At 38.5% G+C, this 22538-nt stretch overlaps 2 protein-coding genes across 5 annotated transcripts in view; both read left to right on the top strand.

Moving 5' to 3' along the window:
• tinc (transmembrane protein tincar) overlaps positions 1–22538 on the top strand; it is a 75421-nt gene that overhangs the window by 19583 nt on the left and 33300 nt on the right. For all 4 annotated transcript variants that reach the window (XM_089265576.1, XM_089265577.1, XM_089265574.1 and 1 more), the window contains exon 3: positions 9367–9400. The gene's annotated coding sequence lies outside the window, so the exon portion shown is untranslated. The remainder of the gene's footprint in view (positions 1–9366; positions 9401–22538) is intronic.
• On the top strand, positions 6580–7672 carry LOC108658331 (serine/threonine-protein phosphatase 6 catalytic subunit). The gene has a single exon (XM_030389870.2). The coding sequence runs from the start codon at positions 6657–6659 to the stop codon at positions 7566–7568; it is 912 nt and encodes a 303-aa protein (XP_030245730.1). The 5' UTR covers positions 6580–6656; the 3' UTR covers positions 7569–7672.

Below are 22538 nucleotides of genomic sequence, written 5' to 3' on the forward strand. Positions count from 1 at the left end.
GCCAACTAATAGAATCGGCACGAAAGGGTTGCCCCTAATGACACGTCACGTGGCACGTGCTGGAACGAAGCAGCTTTTGGTCCGGTGCTGCCAAAAATGTGAACAAATAAAACAAAATGAAAAGAAAATAAAACATCCAACACAGCTCGGCATTTCATTTGTTTTTGCCTGACAAAGCCTTACACATCCATTAATTTCGGCTTGCAACATCTAAAATCCCAGCAGAAGAATTTTTGGACAAATTTCTTGGAGATGGCGGCGCCTTTTGTCTACGGTTCGCACCTACGAGCCAAAGTTTAAGCGTCCATAAATTATAAACTGACTGCGGCATTCGCCTTTGCCCGCCAGCTCGTTAACTTGGAGAAACGAAATCCTCGCGTCAACTTCGTCTGGCTCGTCTTTCGCCTTTCGTTTTTCTCATATGCCAAGCCCTTCCTCGGGCTATTTCCATACTGCTGTATCCTGTTGCCCCGGACAGTCAATCTGTGCAGACAGTGAGGCAGAAAGAGAGAGAGAAAGAGGGCGATAGAGACTGAGGGAGATGGAACGTGTGTGTATGGGGGCACATTTAATGCCCGGCGCTTGCAGACAACAAAGGATGAGTGCAAATTTATCATTTGGCTGCAATGAGCCAAAAGTGCACAGCAAAAGAAAATGCTCGTCCTGGCCAACTCGTGGCAACTGTTCAGGACAAATCCTTTTTGAGCTGCCTGCCGGCAATGAGCTAAGGACTTTGTCTGTGTGTGTATGCCGGAAAATTTGCGTGCAAACGAATCAAAACTTAAAACTTGAGTCAAGTTTATACGTTGCAAATATGTGAAAAGCAATATGTGAGCTATTCAGCTTAAATATTCATGGAATTTTCATTTCGAAATATTTAGTTTTCTTTTAAACTGAAATTTTTATTGTTATAAAACTAATACAAATTATGATAGATTTATAAATTCCCATGTAAGTGTGTATTTTTCGAGACTGTTCGAATCACGTGCTCTGCTGACGCAGCGACTGCGCTTGGGCTGCAATTCTGGTCATGTTGGGAGGGGCGTAGTTCAATAACTTTTCGAAATCAAACTCTCAGAATATGATAATGTAATCAAAATGTGTATGATTGCCAAACTTCAAGTCTCTAAGATTTGTAATACATATGTTTTGGTAAATTGGCCCTTCCTTCGCTAGAGGGAAATATTTCTGAATATGAATAAATAATATATATGTATAAATAAATTTGGAGACTCTAGTCAATTTACACCGATCTCCCATTCTGAATAGGTTCAGGGTATAAACAAATAAAATATATTTTCAAAAGTATATGTATTTATTACATGTATTTATATATAAAGTCCAATCAACTCTATTTTTAAATTAAAAACTATACGCATATTATAGAATTACAAACGATAATCGAATATTAAATAATAAATAAAATAGTTTCATGTTGACAAGTCAATAAATTATTGCATTTCCTTGATTCTCGATATCTGTGTGCGTGTAACCGTATGAGGCGCCGGATACCGCATTGTCTGACTGCAAGTGCAGCCACAGACACGAACAACAGTGTGCAATATTAAACTACGCTCGCTCCATTATGCTCAGATACACCTTTACATCACATCGCACACAAAGGTGCACATATCACAACGCACTCCACAGTCACGCAGGAAAGTCTTCGTTCCGTGTACTTCGTATGCTAATGTTTTGTGCAACAACTTTGTTCCGACAGAACAAAAACCAAACCAGGTGTGTTCCGGGTTGTATCTTTGGCGCCTTCTGCTCTTGCGACTGCTGCACCTGCTGTCTCCTGCCACCTCCTGCTCTTCTGGCTTGGCCACTATACGTTTTGTTTTTCGCCTTCTACACTTGACTTTTGCTTTGTTTTGTTTTCTGGTTATTTATTTTTGTTCATGCTGAAACATAGAACAAAGGGCAAGGAACTTCAGTTGGGGCTGGTACTAGGGCCGGGCTGGGTGGGGCAGTAGGTCCGCTAGTCGTTGGGGCAATCCAATCGAGCCAAGAATTATGCGAGTCGCACAGATGCGTATTTTGATATATGGATTGCTCTGAAATGGAAAGCATTTTGGCCCTGCCATTGTCTAGTCGGCAAAAGTTAAACATGATTTCCCTATTTATTTCCAAACCCTTTTTGCAATTTTCTTTTTCTCGCATTTTCTTTTTGTTGCGTTTGGCACAAAACATAAATTGCGTTTGTCGTTGTTTCCGTCTATTTTTTTTATTCTCTCTACCGCTCTCTCTCTCTCTCTCTCTCTCTCTCTCTCTCTGTTTCTCTCTCGTTTGTGTTGCTTTGTTTGTGGCTGCAGCAGCAACTGTGGTCGCTGAACAGTTTGACAATCACTGCGACCCGCCTCGTCGCCGCGCATGCAAAACTTTTTCCTCTTTTGCAAATGAGATTTTGTTCAGTTGCCGTGATAAATTGTTGATAGCTTTGAATGTGTTTACATTGATGCTTGCTAGGAATGCGCTGCGGAAATGAAGGAACTGCTTGTGGCGAGGGCACTTGTGTATGTGTGAGTGCGCGCGCACTTTTGGGTGTGTGTGTGTGCGTGCGGTTGGGTTAGAGTTCTTGTGGTGTCTGGAATTCGCTTGGGAAGAAATTTTCATGCTCTATCGCTGAGGAATTTATTTTGAGGGCCTTGCCTAACGCTCTTGTAAAACATTTCTCGCCTTTTTAATCCTGAAATGCAATGACCTTAATTTAAAAATTATGCACGAGAGCCTGAAGTTGGAGACAGGAGCACAATCCTCATAAATACTTCTGCTAAAAGCATTCACGTTATTCTTTTATTAAAGAGAAAGTAAAGAAGATTTTATTTTTTGGGAAAATATAAATATTTCTGTGATAACAGCAGGGGCTTTTGCCATGTTTCAGCCAGCATTAAACATTTTCCAAGTTGCTTTTAGACTGCTTTATTGAGTATACACTTCATCAAAAATAAGTTTGATTGAAAGCTTGATTGGAATAAAATATGGAATCGATAAAGTAGACATTCAAAGATATATTTCAATATAAATGTAAACCTTAGGAGAATAGTAAACCAGTGAATTAATCTATCTAGCTTAGAATATTATGGAATTATTTTCCAATTGTAATTGCCGCATTGCAATGAAAACGAACAATTTAATCAGCCTTGTTATCATAACAAAGTCCTATTTTTTTATATTTAAGTTTACACTTTGTAATAAAATACTTATAGTTCATTAATTAGCAAGTCTTTGTGAAATATGAAATCAATAAATAATAAAAATGTATATGATAAAAATCATTTTATAAAAAATTGATTTGATAATTTAAAAGTAATTCTAAAATATAGTATTGAATTGCATATTTAAATAAAAGTTCTACGAAGCACTCTTAAATGCTAATGCGAAATGGGAAAAATGTAAATGAATAGCGGTCAGTCAGCACACAAATTGGTTGAGTTTATGTGCTTTTATTAGCAGCAGCAGCGGCAGGAGTAGCAACAACTGTGGCAACAGCAGCAAAATGAAACGCTAAAAACAAAATGAACTGAAATCCAATTAAAACTTAAATGCAGCAGCGAGCAAGCCAAAAAGTCGAGCTGCAGCAACTTGAAATGTTAAATTTTTGCCTTTTTTTTTGGCTCGTGGCCAGTGCCTTGCAAGTGGCATCAATGGTCAAGTTGAAGGCTTTCCGTTGCCGCTAGAGGGCCGTAGGGGCATTCAGGGCTCGAGGGCGAGCATATTATAAATAACAGCCAAACACGCAAACAGTTTGTGCAAGTTTATTTACCAGGTGAAGTCTTCATGACCCCCGTCACTGGTGCCCGAATGAGTTAACGACGCGCCCGACTTGGCCACGTTTGGTTGCGTGCCAAGTCTCGGCCAGGAAAAGCAGCGCAAACGAAGAAAACTTTGCGTCAAGAGTAAAGTACAAAAACTTTAGGACAAGGAAGTAGTGCTACCTGCAGAAAAAGCTAGGTCTAGCGGGAAAAGTGCTGTGAAAGCAGCTAGAGCTACATATAAATTTAAAAGAGGAATAAATGATGTTAATAATACAAGCGCGGATATTTTCAAATGCTGTGAATAAATTCTATTTTGTATAGAACGAGAAGTTGCATTCATTTTACATGTTTATGCCTTTACTAAATTTCACGATAAAAGTCAGACAATGAAATTGGAAATATAAAAAATGTGAATCTCTAAATGTTCATGTAATTATTAATAAAAAAATAAATGTTTAATTTAAAATACAATTAGGTAAATAATGTGGGATGTATATTGTAAAAAAAATATATTTGCATTTAAGAAAAGGCTACTATAAAAAAGAAAGAAATTGAAAAAAAGTATAAATGTTTATATCAACTTAAATTTACTTTATTATTTTTATAGCCATATTAGAATAAAAATAGTAAACAAAATAAAATTTTAATTTAAATAAACATAAGGGAAAATAATACAAGTAAGAAAGCCCTAGTCTGGACTGAACCTTTCGGAAAACTGATATCTCAATTCTTATTGGATTCCCCATTTTCAATGAGTTCAGGGGTTAATAATAAACAAACAGTTCAATCAGCCAGATTTGGCGGGAATAGGCCAACTCGCACGCACTGCTGATCAGCAATAGGAACTTTGATTAGGTTTCCATGCCTGTGGGTTGCTAAGAGTTGCAGTGAGTGGAAGCCAGCGAATTAACTAACCAAACTTGCACAAGCGTCCAACAGCCGTTGCGGGCCACGGGCCGAGCCAACGTGCCCTGGTTAGCTGAAATGAAGACGGTGAAAAGTATGCTACGCAGCACATATACCCAGGCACGTGCGCCATTTTGAATACAACGCACCAGTAGTCAACGGAAAGAGCGCGCCAGAGAGAAATGGAGAGAGAGAGAGAGAGAGAGAGAGAGAGAGAGAGCGGGGGAGTGGGAGAGCAAAGTTTTTGGCAAATTGTGGTCAGGTGGGAAACGCCTTTATGATTATTGTCTTAAAATTAATCAATGTGTGCGTGTCTGGAGCGGAAGAAGTTTACAGGCTAATAGATTCCTGGCAGCGCCATCTACACGCCCACATCAGGCCTGCGTTCCCGAAAATTAATAGACTTTGAAGCTCAGCTCGAAAAGTTTATGTATTCATGCTTGAAATTAATTAGATTCTGGGCAAAAACTTAAACAAATTTTTGGCCACAGGCTCAGCAAGAATTCTTGCAGTGTGTGTTTGTATGTTTCTTTTTTTTTTAGCTTTTTTTGGCAGCAACTTGTGCATTCAGCCTGCAAATTTCTTTTGCTCCTTTGTGGCCCTGCCAGGATTCCGGATTTACGTTTTGTTGACTTTAAGCAACAGCTCAAAAGGCTGCGCAGGATGATTGTTGTGGCTCTTGTTGTTTTTGCTTTTGTTCAAGTCGTTGGCCTCGAGCCATGGCATATGCTACACTCGATGCAATCCCGCATAATGATGTTGATGCCAAGAGGGTGATTATTACATTATTATTATTTTTTTGTTCCTCTTTCTGCTGTTGTGGTTGTTGTTGTCTCAGTGGCTGTTATGGCAACCACACGTTCGTGTTTTCGCTTTGACAAGTCTTAAGATGTCGACTTGTTAAGCGTGAAGATAATGCTTCCACAACTTAAAAACTTATATATATGTATATAAATACATATATTATATAACTAAAAGCTTTAATGCGTTTATGTCAAGTTTTCTTATGATTTACAAATTTTAAAGTCAATGCGTTGAATATGCTAAAGAAGAGAATAATAAAATAATATGCGAGTTAATAGAAGCTTCTAATTAAATTTCAATGGCAAGCAAAACAGCTTATTTTTCTAATTTTTCATGAAGATTAATTTTTATACTCATTCACGAAGTGAATTAGTATATTGGTTTTGTGCAATGTCCGTCTTGCTGTCCGTCCGTCTGTCCGTCCGTCCGTCTGTCCGTCTGTCCGTATGAACGCAGTTCATTTCGCCGCTATTAAAGCTAGAGACTTGAAATTTGGAACACATACTCGTGTATAACTCCGATTTATAAAGTGTTCATTTTCCGATATACCAGAAATCATGTTAGTTGAAGAGCTAGATGGTATGTAGATCCGCGTTGACCTCCCAAGTCCAAAAAGCTATGGTGGATATATCTACGCCTATTGGGGGCGTGGCAAATCGGATAAAACTGTATCTCCTACAGTTCTAAGGCTAGAACGTTGAAATTTCGCACGAAAGCTAATGCTATAATTCTATAATGATTAATGAAAGAATTATTCATCTGCCCACCAGGGGTGTGTCAAATCGGACCTGACGATATAGCGATTTTTTTTAGATTCTGCTATATTATGCACACTATACAGACCTAATTTGTAATTTTGTAACGCCTGACTGCAACGTTCTCACTTGTTCTTGTTAAAGCATTAAAAAAAAATAATTTTTGACAACTGATTTATGTGTCAGCAAAAAGAATTTTCATTTTATTGACAGCTCAGTGCAAATTCTTTGATGACATATGCCCTTTGAAAGAGTTCATTTGTCTAAAGTATTTAGTAAAATTCATTCACTGAACGTTTTGCTACTTTCCTCTCTGCTTCTGTAAGTTTTTTCAATCAATCTAGTATGTGTAGAACTATATCTTTTTTGATTTAGTTGTTTTTTCTAGTAGTTTTGAAGCCGGATTTGCTATTCACTAGGAAAGACGCTTATAATGGGTGATGTTGACAAATGGATTGAAATGGTGAAGAAGTGCCAATACTTGCCTGAGAATGAGCTGCGCAAGCTGTGTGAGATTATATGCGACATTCTGCTCGAGGAGGCCAATGTGCAGCCGGTCAGCAGCCCAGTGACTGTGTGTGGGGACATCCACGGCCAGTTCTACGACTTGCAGAAACTATTCAGCACCGGCGGCGAGGTGCCCGATACAAACTACATATTCATGGGCGACTTTGTGGACCGGGGCTACTATAGCCTGGAGACGTTCACCAGGCTGCTGACGCTGAAGGCGCGCTACCCCAGCCAGATAACATTGCTGCGCGGCAATCACGAGACGCGTCAGATCACCAAGGTCTACGGCTTCTTCGACGAGTGCTTCAGCAAGTACGGTAATGCGAACGGCTGGAAGTATTGCTGCAACGTCTTCGACTTGCTGACGATTGCAGCGATCATCGATGAGCAGGTGCTCTGCGTGCACGGCGGACTCAGTCCGGAGATTGTCACCCTGGACCAGATGCGCACGATCGAGCGCATCGGCGAAATACCGTACAAGGGCGCCTTCTGCGACCTGGTGTGGTCCGATCCGGAGGACATTGACTTCTGGGACCAGAGCCCGCGCGGCGCTGGCTGGCTGTTCGGGCGCAAGGTCATGAACGACTTCATGACCATCAACAATCTCAGCCTCATTTGCCGCGCCCATCAGCTGGTTGACGATGGCGTCAAGTACATGTTCGACGAAACGCTGGTCACTGTTTGGTCAGCTCCCAACTATTGCTATCGCTGCGGCAACGTGGCTGCCATACTCAGCTTTAAGACGGCCACGGAGCGCTTTGCCCACATCTTCCTGGCTGTGCCGGACGCAGAACGTGTTCTACCCAAACGTAATGCCACGCCCTACTTTCTGTAACCACCAGCCTATAAAGCGAAGCACCGTATAAGAGAAACCCAACCGACACACAGTTTACAAATAATCAAAATTAAATCAAATGTTTATCGACCTCGCAACATTTCTTTAGCTTCCCCAATAAACCGAATGAAATAACTGATAATAGAAATTAACAAAGTCTTAGCTTTCAGCAGTTTAGCTTTTCAATACAATTTTTTTCATGTCTTACAAATAGAGCAATTTGCTTTAGTAAGGAAAGCTCAAAGGGTTTGCGAGCCTCTGGTTTATATTCTATAGTTCATGTTGATCACAGTGCAAACTCCTCACAAATTTGTGGCTGACTCAATAATTGATATATGTGTATGGATATACCAATACATATTATGGATTAGCTCGTCTGTCTGTCTATCGACAGTCTGAGCATAGAACCCTATATATTTGATATATGAACTGCATATTCTTGTGTATCTTTCGCAGTAAATGTTTACTATTGGTTTATTATTAGGTAATTTATCCCCCTAAAACACGCATTTGAATATTATATGCATGCCTAGACCATTTCATTAAGTTCGTAACTCTATTGTCGAAATAATTCCATTTATCGAATTTACCATAATAGGATTTCGCAGGAAAGCGGCATTGGCGTGTGTGCGTGTCTGTACAGATGTATGTATGTATATGAGAAGCTTCTTTTACGTATATATTTTGTTATAATATGCCACAGCTATATCAGTTTCGTTCCATGTAATCAATCAAGAATAGATTTATACATATTTCAAAGTCAAGATCATATCTATAAAACGTTTCCTTATATTTCGTATTTCTATTTTAAAATGAAAATAAAATTGATTGAAGTCAGAGTAAAATTGAAAGTTTAACTGCAATTGATTGGAGCTTAGAGAAGATGCTTCAGAATAAACTTTTTTCAGTCACTTTGTTGTTACTTTGTTTGTCCCTTTTTAGCCATGGCAAGAGAGTGCTTCTCTTTAAGGTGGCTGTGGGGGAGGGCATGTCAACTGTCAACTCCATTTTATACAGTTTTAAATGGAGGGCGAAAAATTGGTGAGGCAAATTGAACAGCATTTATCAGCTGTCAGCAGTTTAAGTTGATGAAACAGGCAGCCCAGGCTGGCCCCGGTTGCAGAGCCGGCAGAAAACGCAGACAGCGAGCCAGGCAACCAACCACCCGGCCAAACGATTCCCCAGTGTACCTTAATATCCTGCAACTAGTGTGACGTATTGTGATATTTTATAGACTCGCGAAATGTATATCAGTATATTTTCAGTATGTATTCGCAGTATCTAGAGTACAGCCAATCTCTTAGTCGTTCATCGCCCATCTAAGCTCGTTTACTTGCTTTTTTGTGGCGCTTCAATTGACAGGCGCCTCAATTATATGTACATAAGTATCAAAGTAGGGGCGGGTGCGGGGGCACCGCCGCATTTTAATTTCGATTTCATAAAGTTTTTCATTCAGCGCCGGGGACATAAATTGTGAGCAGTGCCTCGGCTAATGGGAGCCGGATGTGTCCTCTGCGCCAGGCATTAGCTCCGCAGTTATTACTTGTGTGTATTTCCCCAATGTTGTTTTCTCGTTTTGCCTTTTCTCTATTTACTGTTCTGATTATGATGCCATTTTTGACAGTCGATAAGGTCAATAAATAAAATGGATGCAGGGCATTGCGTGTGGTCATTTTGTTGCTGATATGCTGAACGGCATTTTAATTGGGGAGCCAACAAATTGATTGGGCTCCATGTTGCTTGTGCATTCGATTTTTAAATCATTTTTCACATGCATTTTTTTTCTTTCTATTTGCAGCATATCAAACAAGTGCCCCAAGTCATCAGCCGTGGTAAGTTATGAGTTTTATTATTTTTAATAGGTTTTTTAATTATTAAAGCGGAATTTGCTGTTCGTTAATTAAAATTCAATTAACGTACATACTGAAAACATTCTTTAATGTCTGAAAATCTAGGCTGACAAGACTTTTTTGAAATTGTCAGTTGACATTATTGATATTACGCTCCTGAATTAATTTTTCAGTGTGTCGTATCAGTTAGCGACATTCTTTACTGATTAAAATTAATAAAGAATATTTAATAGCACATAAAATCCAATTCAATAAACGATTTAATTTGTCCAATATGTATATAAAATTACTACCTATGGTATAAATTAAAAATTAATTATTATTAATTATATTTATAAACGTATATTATATTGTTATAAATAACCGCTTTTCTTTGTAAATAATGTATAATTATGGAGACTTGTAAATGACTTGTATATAAAATACTAAAATATATACCATATATTTCTACGACGTATGAAGGGGCACAAGTAACTTTCCTTAACTTTAAAAACTAAGGTATAATTTTAAGGATTAATTGAGAGTTTCATATCCATGACTAGGCAAAATATATTCCTGAGCATTTTGGGCCGTGTATTCAGCAGTCGGTTAAGACTCATTTAAAACTTCTTACTTTTATATATTAATACTTTATATACAAATGTATACAAACATATACATCTCTTTTTTTTTAATTTTTTTTTTTTTTTTTTTTTTTTTTTTTTTTTTTTTGTGTGCCCCATTTAAAATGTAGTTTGTTGAACTTTCGCTGTGCAATTTGTATTACTAATGCCAATGGCAAACAAAGAGCTGCGGAGCATAGCCAGCTTTCGGCTCGAAGCTCGAGCCAATGAGTCGAATGATTTGGCCAATTGAAATGCTGCAGCAGTTGCCGCCAGATGCTAGCAATAATTCACTTTTGGATAGCTAAGCAGCGGGCAGGAAGGAAGGCATGTGGAATTGCGAATAGGACCTACAGCAATGGATTAAATATGCAATCCGAGTCCGAGTCCCAGTTGTAGTCCTAGTCCGAGCAGAGCAAATGAAAGAGGCTGAGTCATGACTTTAGCAACAGCTGGAGAATAGCTCTAATTTCAAGTTGAATGTAGGATGTCAACAGCAACGGCTGCTGCTACTACAACTGCAAAGACTTGCCTCAAATGCGCTCATGTGTAAGAATGGCATTGTTTTGTATTTGGCCGTAAACAAAGCGGCGAACCGAACGGAACACAAGAAAAACTTCTTTCCTGTTGTTAAAAACTAGGTAAACAGGTAAAAATCTGCCATCAAGTGAATAGCTGCAACAAAACATCTCTCAACACTTGGCGCACACTTTTAGCAGCAGAAGGAACGAACGTCAATGGTCTGAAGATCCTTTCAGTTTTCTTCTTGGCATAGTACCTGCTAAAGTGCTATTGGGTTTGCTTTTGCTTTCTCGCATTTGAAGGCTGTGGGTGGAGGGGCGGGGTGTGTTAGGAGAAAGATAAAAAACTGGAGAAAACGCCAAAGCATAAAAAGTAGAACAAGCAACTCTTTATGTTGCCCTCGATGTTGGCAGACGCGAAGATATCTCGTTTTTCAATGAATAAAATTATTTATTTACATTTTTATTTGAAAATCAACCAATATAATCCTTAAATCCTTAAAAGATGAATCAACATAATCATTTATGTACATAATTAGTGTTGCCTAGAATACATTTGTTCTTTACTAGAAGGAGTTTGTATATAAGTTTATATTGACACGATAATATGTATACATATTTCTATATACATGTATTACTAGAAAACTTTAGCCGAATTTATATAACATCACATGCAAACTTATCTATTATTCTATTCTGCTATAGAACTGTTATTAAAAGACTGTTAATAAAAGTTGGTTCTTGTTTCATTAAAAGTCTTGAATACTGCAGAACCGAACCCAGATTTGTGGAGACAAACGTGAAACTCTCCTGTCTTGGCTACAGGGCATTTAAAGTTGGTTTTTGTAATTTGAATGGAAAAGTTAGCTAAGGCTTGGCCGGGCGTGCTCTGGTCTGCTTTGGCAGGGGCGTGGCAATAACAAGTCATAAAATACATAGTATAGCAAGGCAAACAGAACTAGGCAAGGGACAGTCTGGAGGCGTGGCGATGCCACAGTGTGCCCAGACAGCACAGCAGCTGGTGCAGTTGAGTGCACAAAATGCCCACAAAATGTCGACGTCTATCTATTGTATATTGTTGTTGCTGTCGTTGTCGTTGTTGCTGTTTCTCGTTTCCGGTTTCATAGCAGTCGCATTTTTGGCATGTGTCACCACAGCAAAAGGCTGCCAAAATCTTCGCACTACAAATGCATAGGGAAAGGAAAATGCTTTCGGAGTCGTCTTCCTCCAGCCACAATGGAAATGCATTTTCCCAAATTCCATTTGTTTGAATTGAAAGCAAATCCTTTGAAAACCAACCAGTTGCCAGATACCAGTTCCCAGCTACAACAATGCTAACCATTAATAATATAAAATGGTTGTACAAATTGAGCATCGCAAAGTTATTTCTGTATGCCGCGAACCCCGAGTCCCGAAACTGGCCTATAAATTATTACTCCAAAAATCGGTGTGCACTTTTGCAGAACAGTTTATGGACTTTCCGCTAAAAATGAACAAAAAAGCAAAGACAACAGCCGCAGCGAGCAAAGCAAAGCGAAACGTATTAAACAAATACGCGAAACTAGCAATCTTTATAAGGCGCATCTAGTAGAGCCAAAATAAACTTAGACTAGCTGAAGCAGAAAATATGAGAAATTGGGAGTCTATGAACTGCATTAAATTAAATTCATTTAAATAAAATTATTATTATTATTGCATGCAAATGAACTATTAGCATGACTGTTAAGTTATGAATATATGTTAACAATATGTTAGTTAACAATAAACAGAAAGTATTTGTGTTTGATTGAGATTAAAGTAGCTGTAAACAAAAAAACAAAACAAAAACAAACACAAAAAAAAACTTTAAAATAGAAGTAGAAAACTTGTTCAATTAAAAATAAATAAATTAAAAAATAAATATTTTAATAAAAAGGTATTCCATTTCGGTCAGATAATTAAAATTATAATATGATTTCTATCATGGACCTAGGTCTATTTTTTTGTAGACCATTTTATTTATTTATTTTGTTTGTGTGTTTATTATATAATATGTTTTAGTATGACAGTTGTGTGATTGCTTTCACTTATTAATATCAGTTAAAACTTGTAATTTATATAAGCTCGAAGCTGTGAAGCTTTAATAAATGTATCATGTATGTGTGCGCGAATCCTCATTCCCATCGCCTTCCTTTATTATTATATAGTCAGCTTTAAAAGAAAAACAAAATGTCAAGTTTTCTTTGAAAAACATGATTATAATTAGGAGAAAAATGTATATTAAAATGATTATAAAAGCGCACGTAAATAAAAGAAATATAAATGTAAAGCTGTAATAAGACGGCATTTGAGCATTGCCTAGCTACAAGCTATAAGAATAAAGACCTTCAATGGCTTCCAACGCAATATGCAGATTGCTCAATCGAATCACGCTGCTTATAATATATACACGATATAGCTGCTGGAATAAATTCCATTGACGGTCGGTTTTGTGGCGGTTTCAAAGATCTCGCCCCGCCTTTGGCGAGTCCGCCCACTTAAGGCGATGGCTGAAGCACATTTTCGTGAGTACAAATGCCACTTGGCCTTATGAAAATTAGATGAAGCTAAAGCATGACTACGAGAATCGTTGCCGGAGTGCGAAAGTTAAGTGCGAAACGTTGATATCAACTGAATGAGTCATGAGTTTTTCGACTCGGCATATGTGCCACATAATTTTCCACGAGCAACGAGAAGTAAAGGAAAAAAAGAAGAGCAGGAAATTTGATTCCATGAATGGCAGTGCACAGTTTTCTTTTCTTTTTCCAAGCTGCTGCAGGAGTACATAAATAACATTGCTTTTATAAAAATATTCGAACTGCTGCAGTTTAAAGCAGACAAATTTTAGCGCCTTATCGGTGGCCCATTGTGATAAGTAAATTTATAGCTGGCACACACACAGAGAGAGAATAAGAGAGAGAGAGAGAGAGAGAGAGATAGAGTGACAGAGAGAGAAATACAGATATAAACACAAAGTAACAAGAAAAGGCACTGGGTTAGGAGAACGTGGGTGGCTTCAGGAGTAGAGGCAGCAAAGGGAATTGTGGCCCATGTTGCTTTGGTAACATGAAACTTTGCTGGAGAATCACAGCTGGCAGTCGAAAATAACACTTATCGCCAGAACGCATACTGGCAAAGGATCCGGGCACGAGCGCGGAGCCGAAGGCGCTGACTGGCTGCTTAAAGTGTCTTGGCAACGGCTGTACATATGTATATAGTTAGATATATACACACATTGATGTAGGTATAGATATGAGATCTGTGCTTTTATTGGCTTTTCGGCAGTCGCACACATACACATACACATAGAACGTAACTCGTTCTCGTTTGTAGTTTACTTTTAAACTTAATCCCTTCTTATTGAAAGCCAAGAGAAGGACATTGAGATAAATCCTTAGGCTAGCAAGTGTATGCGTGTGTGTGCGTGTGGGTCACGTGCTGCGCCATTTTGTTGGGAGGCAACGGGTTGAACGCTGCTTAAGTTCCGGTCCGGCGCATTGAGCAATTTATGACTTGATTACAATGAACGCTCCCAATACTGCCCCAAACAGACGCACACCTTCCCACCCCATTCTCATCCATCGGCCCAAGGCGTTGGTGGCTTGGATTTCCATTTGCATGGCCATAAAACTTGGGTATCTGTACTTTGACTGCCGACTGCGAACTGTTTGGCAAATTGCAAATAATATAATAATAATATAAATAGACTATGTATGCCATTGGGTGCGGTTGCCGTTGGTGAGGGGCGTGTGGTGTGTGGGGAGCGCTGAGGGATGGCCATTAAATGTGGCTACAACGGCGACAACAATTCAATTTAACGCTTCATTGAAGTCAGCGCCGCTTCAGCCTGATTTTTTATTGTTTTATTTTATTTTCATCTCTGTTTTCATTATTTTTTGCCGTTGCTTGTTATACAATTTTATTGTTGACCGCGTGTTGATTTAATTTAAAAAAGAAGGTATTTTTTGTTTATACATTGTGTACATCAAGTTACATATACATATGAAAAAAAAAACAAATGAAGCTTTATCAACAAGTTCATGCAGCGTATACCTAATGCCAGTTCCTTAAAATATTAAAAGCAAGTTGATTGATGGATGGATGAAACGTTGACCAACAGCTTCACAGCAACGATCAGAACATCAATTAAGCTATAACTTTTTGATAGCCAGCAGCTGAGGCAATGCATAATTGCACGCCATGTCAAAAATGAAAACATCATGCACGAAATTACGATTCGATTGCCTAGAACAGGCGACATGCCTAGACGCTGCTCATGGCCATAAATCCAGATAAAGGCATTACCCACACAATACACACACTCCCACACACACCCTCACACACACACGTGTAATAAACAGCGCCTACCTCAGTGGCAAGCCTCGGTGGCATTAGAGCATTAGGGCAGCTGCAAAAATGTTTGCAAAAATAACAACTAATAAAAAGGGGGTCGCAGCGTCGGCAGCTTTGGCGGTGACATTTGAATTTCTGCGCAAAATTTCCTTGCTATCCCACTAAGTGTGTTGTTGTTGTGTTTTTGCTTTAGCTGCTGGTTAGCCGAAAATGACGTGACATGCATAAATAATTGAGTTTTGCAGCAGCCGAGCAAGCAGCAGCAGCGACAGCAACAAAAACAAACAAAGCCAACGACAAGCGGAAATGAAATATGGCGAATAGCAAAATGGCGGCACGACATTCGCCATATTGAGCTGAGCGAATAAAATATTTATACACTGCCATATGGAGCGGCAGCGGCAGCAGCAACAACAACAGCAAGCTATAAAGCAAATTGCAAGACAAATAAATATATGTATATAAAATATATGTATAAATTTCTATATACATAAAGTGAAAAGAGCAGAGTTAATCTGAAAATCCTTTTCTCTCCCTCCCAACTAAATCAAGACTCTTGGCAGGTGAAAAAGGATAAAAATCAGTCGAGTGATTTATGATTTGCAATTAATCAGACAAATGGAATACTACAGCGTTGCCTTTACTTGGACTACGCAAACAATTCAAGCTCAAATATTGAACAAACGCAGCTACAATAAAGTGATTCAGTCAATACCTTCGACTCCGGTAAAAGGTGATGCAAGCTAGTTTTATTCTTATAAATATATGAAAAACAAGACCGTGCCACGCCCATTTATGTAGACAAATTTTGTTGAATATTTCAGTGGATTATGTAATATATAAATATCTTCGATTTATATTTCACTGTAAAATATAACATATAAATAGAATCAATTCGAAATTCAGCTTTAGGTATCTATACAAGATTGGTAAATTTTTTAGCTGAAAAACGGTTAGAGTAATAGATACTTATTAATTTTTTTGTAGCCCTCTTATTAGTTTAAGGATACTTAAAAAAACAAGCTAATCGAAATTTGTATATTTTTCAAATATCTGCTAGTAATGTAAGAGTAAGACCGGGTTGTGGGGCCTAAAAGATTTTTATTGGGTTGTCGTAGACTCTTCCTAACACTCTGTATAGATATTTACATATACAAGTCTCATTAATTGTCTTATCTTATATAAAAAAGCTCTCATCTATATAAAAATATTTTATTTAAAACTGTATATATGTATATTTTACTGTGAGCAATTTCTTTATTCTATATTTATCAGAACTAATGGCGCCGCGTAATTATGCGCACAATATTGTTGTATATATTGTATGGAAAAGTTTTTTAAACGCTTTGCTCAACGAGGAAAATTTATGTAAAACTAATTTGAAGTTGAAGCACAGTTATTATTATTTTTTTTTAAATTTTCTTTTTCTCTTCAGTGTGTTTTTTTTTTTTATACCCTGAACCCATTGAAAATGGGAAATCAGGGTATAATGGTTTTGTTAAAAGTATGTAACAGGCAGAAGGAGGCGTGGCAGACCCCACAAAGTATATATATTCTTGATCAGGACGACAAGCTGAGTCGATTTGGCCTTGTCCGTCTGTCTGTCCGTCCGTCCGTCCGTCCGTCCGTCCGTCCGTCCGTATGTATGAACGCGTCGATTTCAGAAGATATAAGAGCTAGAGTCTTCAACTTTTTTTTAAAATGTCCGCATATATCACGCGCAGATCGAGTTTATCACTAAAAAACGATAACTCATTCCGATATTTTTTTATCGATAAAAAACCTTATCGAAGATCACTTTAATAATTATATCTCCTACATCTTTCAAGCTAGAGTCTCCAAATTTAAAATGTATATTAAGATGAATTTTATACAATTTCGGTTTTTGTTAAAATTTACCCCCCACACCTAAATCCACCCCCTCACCCTCATCTTTGTAAAAGTCGTATATCAAATACTAGAGACTTGAGCTTCGGTATACACATACATTTTAACATTATGATTACGTTCTGAAAGTTTCATTACGATCGTACGTCTAGAAATTAAATTATTCAACAAATAAATTTTCATTATATTGCCAACACTGCAGCGCAACTCAAGCGCAATCGCCTGTATATGTGAGTGTGTTTATGCGTGTGTTTGTTTGTATGCGTGTGTGTGTGTGCGTGTATTTGTATGTATGCGTGTGTGTGTGTGTGTGCGTGTGTGTTTGCTAATTATTTTTGAAATGTCAGTTGCTTGTAGGGTTCAGGGGATCTCGTAGTCGAGCAGTCTCGACTAGAGCTTTCTTACTTGTTTAAATATATTTTTATTCAGTTTGGCTTTGCTGTTTCGCTCTTCTAGAATTTCAATTAAACTTTGCGTCACTTTGTCGCGCATCTCCGTCAGCGCCAGCTGTCAGCTGCGAACGGCGGACTCCGGACTTCGGACTACGAAGACGTTTCTAATGGAGCTGGCTGTTTCTGGAACCGCCACTTGGCCGCGCGGCTGTAAACATTGGTCGAACACAAAATTTCAGTTTAGAATTTTACGCTTGACGCTTTTGCCTAATGGTTGGATTGGCAGCCGAATTGGGGCTGCGGGCTGGGCAAATGTTGGCCAGATGAATAATGCATTTTTATTCACAATTTAGTCAAAGTGCTGGCAAGTTTAATATGCAGTTGCGCCTGGCAAAAGTTTGTTCCAGTTCGGCATCGCCGACTGCCCGCACTTGTCCCCGTTTCGATCGGAAAACTTAATTATGAGCCGTGCTTGGGAAAGGATTTTAATGCAAATTGTCAATAGCGGTTATTTTTTTAATTTTCTTTGGCCTGCTTTTATCTAAAGATGTTCTTTGAGGCATTTTTTCCTGCCTGTCTCTTGTTCTTTTGCTTGTTAGTAAAGTTAAGAGCCAAACAACTTCATTCATATGCATAAACTGCAATCAAAAACTTTGCCCTGTTGCCAGCCATACTGTGACTCTCCCGTTGGCAAAAGTATTTTCAATTTTTAATAATCGTGGCTTATATGGGCGCCGGCTGACTACGAGCAGCCAGTCAGCCAAGTCAAACCAACAGCCCAGCAACCCAGCAGCCCATCAGCTATTGCCAATAACTATGCTCTTAAAGCCTGAGAGCCAATGGGTAAACCAGATAAGCGTCGGAGATGTTGATGCTGAATGAGATGTTCCATAAAAGTGAGTAAATATTGAGACACTCACAGTGAGAGGGACTGAGAGAGAGAGAGAAAGGGAAATAGAGAGAGAGAGAGAGAGAGAGAGAAAGGAAAATAGAGAGAGAGAGAGATTGAAAGAAGTATAAAAGTTGAGATGAGCAAGAAAAGTTTTATAGATTTCATTATTAGGTAGATTTCTTTATTGAATACCCTTTCACGGATAGGAAAAAGGCTGTGATAATGAATAAACTATAGTTGTATAATAAACGTTTTATTGTTTCCAATGTTTCAATACCGCAAAATTATTGAAAGGGAATTGAGGAATTGTATGGTCTTGTTAAAATGTATTTCATAGGCGGAGGAAAAAACGAACTTATGGACTAAGTTACTGTAGAGCTATTCTGTTTGATAGCAAAAATGGGGTATACAATTAAATAAAGATACAAAATTGTATCGTGAATGATGTTTGTGTTGTCAAGTCCTACTTAGAAGTCCGGCTTAATATTTCATTGGGAGAAAATTAAATAACAATTCTTATATTTTTGTAAACGATTTTGTTTTAAGAAATCAATTCTAGTTTTTCCTTCTTTTAGTTAATGCCGATTCACATCGAATACATAGCTTATATCTTCATACATAAATGAAGTTTTGAGTGTCATTTTATTAATTTGTATTATTATATATATATAATGATAATCCATTTGGTTCAATTGAGGTTTCAGTGAAGCCATTTAAATGCAATTTGTATTCATTAATATTTTCCTTTAATCACATTTCATATGAAATCAAGGCTCTTGAGCTCTTTGGGCATACTCAACCTCTAAATATTTAGCTTGTAATACATATTATTACTATCTAAATTGCATAATTAATATAGTAATTGGTTTATCAAAATTTGAGGCCAAGACGCATTTATTGAAAATAAATGTTGGTTATTTGAATGGTTGCATATTAGGATGATAATTTTGTTAATTAATTTGCATGTTGTTTGCTTATCGTGTTTTCCTTGCACAAAGTTCCTTTAGCTACGGATAGATAGATAAATAGAGATAAAGTGCATTTCAGTTTCGTCTTGAGCTGTTGGGCTTCCTGCAGCACTCAGTGCTCGTTGCGGAAGCTGCACTGGCATTTGGCCCAGATTCAGTCGTCGCTCAGCCATTGAGTTTTATGCAAATATGCGCAAATGTGTTCCATTACAGCAGCGTGTGGCCCTTTCGGCAGCATTTTGCTGGCGGTGCTCGTGTTATAATCTTTGACAACTATCGGCATACATGTGGCAGGCAGGCCAGGGGGCTGCATACCCCATTGGGTATCATCTTGGCTCTGGCACTTGATTTGCTGACTGGCCGAGTGCAACAGCTGCCAACTGCCAACTGCCAGTTGCCAGTTGCCAGTTGCCCCACTGCCCATTGCCCATTGCCCCGTTACCAGTTGTGGCTTTCAGTCCACCCAACGCTCACTTGACTGCTATTTGCTGAGCATCTGAGCAATGAGGCCTTGTTCTGACCCACAATAGCTTTGTTGTTGTGACGAGCAGTAGCAGAAACAGGAATAAAGCCTGAAGTTGGCCCAGGATTTATTTTACAGCTGCAGTGGGTTTGTTTGCTTTATGACTTTTCGTTTCGCCTGCTCGGCTTCGACATTAACTGAAATTGAAAATTTGCTGTCAACTTTTGTCTTGTCTCAATTTCTGGCATTTACAATTTTTAATAGCATGCAACTCAAGTTTCAACCGCCTTACCTGCCCTGCGGTCGGCTCGCCTCCCTGTTGTCTTGACTCCCTGGCTGTCACTTGGCTTACCTTTATGGCCGTGTGGCTAGCTAGCTAGCTCTTTTCTATTGTCATATTTATGAGAAAATACTCGAGTCGAGAGTCCGACGGACTGGACACCTTTTGATTGGCATCCAGCATGCGGCACACGCCCACCAGCAGGGCACCACAAAGTACTGCATAATTGACATACTAGTCGTCTAAATTACAACATTTCTACCTTTTTGCCCTGGTTTCTACCTCCGCCGTCTCTGAGACGTATTTTGCATATTTGCGAATATTTCAATTCTATACGAAATTTGCATTTTAATGTCTTGTTGCGGCTGCTCCTGCTGCTGCTCCTGCCACTGCTGCCCAATAAAATGTGCTGATGGGTTTTAATAATTCACAGCTTACTGAAGGTTTTTGAATGAACTGAATTGTTTTGCTATTGTATTGAATGAATGTAAATACAAACTGCACTGAGGCTCGCGCCTTCATCAGGAAATCAATTAAGCTGGCTGGCTAAGTGGACCAACATTGAGAGAAAGACAAAGGCTCTTTAATACATTGTTCATACGCCACGATTAGTGCACTCACTGACCTACAAATACAGCTCCGTTTCCTTCTGGACGTCGACAATCGATGAGCAAACAGAGTGCCATTTGTTTCAATTACGATTTTGCAATTGCACAGCCAAATGCAATCATATAGACAATTGCGCATCAATTGCTGCAGATTCGAAATGTTTACTTTGTGGCCTTTGCTTGAGTTATGTATCTATGGAATTTCATATGCTTTCTTGGCTCTCAATTATTTCAATATAAATGCGTGCTGGCCAAATTCCATTTCTGCATTTGTATTGCTCTGATTTAATATAATTAAATATTTGTGCAGACACATGCTAAGTAATTTGCTCCGTTTATTTAGATACCTGTTAATTGTATAGTTTGCTTTATGCTTTGTGCTTCTACTGCAGAAAGTTAAGTTGTCTTTTATTTCAAATGCATCTTGACAATGCATTTTATTCTCTTCGGAACTCACATAGGTGAGTTCCCATTGAAAATGGGAAATCAGGGAATCATCGCAGACCCCATAAAGTATATATATTCTTGATCAGCACGACGAGCTGAGTCGATATAGCCCTGTCCGTCCGTCCGTCCGTGCGTCCGTCTGTCCGTATGAACGCCGAGATCTCAGAAGATATAAGAGCTAGAGAAATTTTTTGAAATTGTGTGTGCATACTCTTGTATACCATACGCAGTACGAGTTTGCTTTATTTTTTCGATAACTCATCCGATAACTTTTTTATCGAGAATAATCGAAAAATTTATTTTGTTTTTTGAGCCTCATCGGAGTACTATTAGACGTGGAGACTTCAGATTTACTGTGTATATACATATGATGAATACAAACATTTTGTAATCAACAGATTTTGGATACCACGCCTCCTTCGACCCCCAAAAACGTATTTCAAGTACTAGAGACTTGTGCTTTGGAATATACACACATTTTGACCATATAATTACGCCCTGAAAATTTCATTAAGATCGTATGTTTACAAAAGAAGTTATTCACCAAGTAAATTCTCATACTATTGCCCAGACTGCAGGGCAGCCCAAGCGTAGTCGCTGCTTACTGCGCAGTTAGCAGAGCGCGGGCGCCTGAGGGTGGATGCATGTGTATGTATGTGTGCGTGCATAAAAGAAGTTCAGAATGATAAGAATATCAGCTTGGAGGGTTCAGGGTATCTCCTAGTCGAGCAGTCTCGACTAGAGTCTTCTTACTTGTTACTTTTGACTTTGAAATCATCTGGCAGGTGTGAAGAACAGTGAATAATAGAGGTTGACGAATATTAGTAACCTACAAAAGCCATCGGTTATTTCTGCTCAAATTGTTGCAGGGTATCTAGCAGTTGGTCACAGCGTGTTTATTATTTCTGTTCAAGCTATAGAGGAGTATTTAATAGCTGTGCATAGCTTGTTTAGTTGCTTTAATTTAATTTTACTGTTCCCACATTCAATCAGCGAGCTAAAAGCTTTGTTGTTGTGGCTTTCCATATGGCTCTGCATGAAACTTTGCTCGTGGCATATAAATGAATGGGAGGGAGCATGTGTAGCATTTAGTTCGTTTCCATGACTCGCTGCCAATGCAATTTTTAACTTTTATCTAAAGGGGAAATGGGCTCGAAATGCTAGCGAAGGCGTAGGCGGAATAGGGACTGGGAGCAGAGTTCATTTCGTTTCGTTTCGTTTAATTAAAAAACCAATTTTAACTACGAGTGCAATTGATGGAAGCGACTGGGCCAAAATAACTCACGATGAACAAATAAAAAAAGAGATGATACAAATAAATAAATAAATACATACATTTATAGCAAGTATAAATATATACAAACAAGGCTAGAAAATAAATGGAAAAAATGCAGGAGTTTCCAATAGAAGTTTGTTTTGGACGTCTCGTTGAGTACAGTTTATACACTTCATATGTCAAATGCAACTAGAAAGCGTTTGGATTTTTTTTTTGCTTGCTTTAAACATTTTGTCAAGTGCGCAGTTTCCGTAAACGGAAAGAAAAGCCTTTTCTTGGCAGAGCCCCGGAAGGCAACACAATTTGATCACAACAAAATGTCGCCTAATGTGGCGTGTCCTGAGCTATTGAAATTACAATATATACATACACATAACATAAATGTGTGTGTGTGTGTGAGCACCTGTGCGTAT

Source organism: Drosophila navojoa, chromosome 2, assembly GCF_054131105.1.
Source record: "Drosophila navojoa isolate 15081-1374.11 chromosome 2, UAZ_NAV_1.0, whole genome shotgun sequence".
NCBI classification, from domain to species: Eukaryota; Metazoa; Arthropoda; class Insecta; order Diptera; family Drosophilidae; genus Drosophila; species Drosophila navojoa.

What these genes read in the sequence shown, in the direction of transcription:
- LOC108658331 (XM_030389870.2), top strand. Translation starts at nt 6,657, where the DNA reads ATGGGTGATGTTGACAAATGGATTGAAATGGTGAAGAAGTGCCAATAC.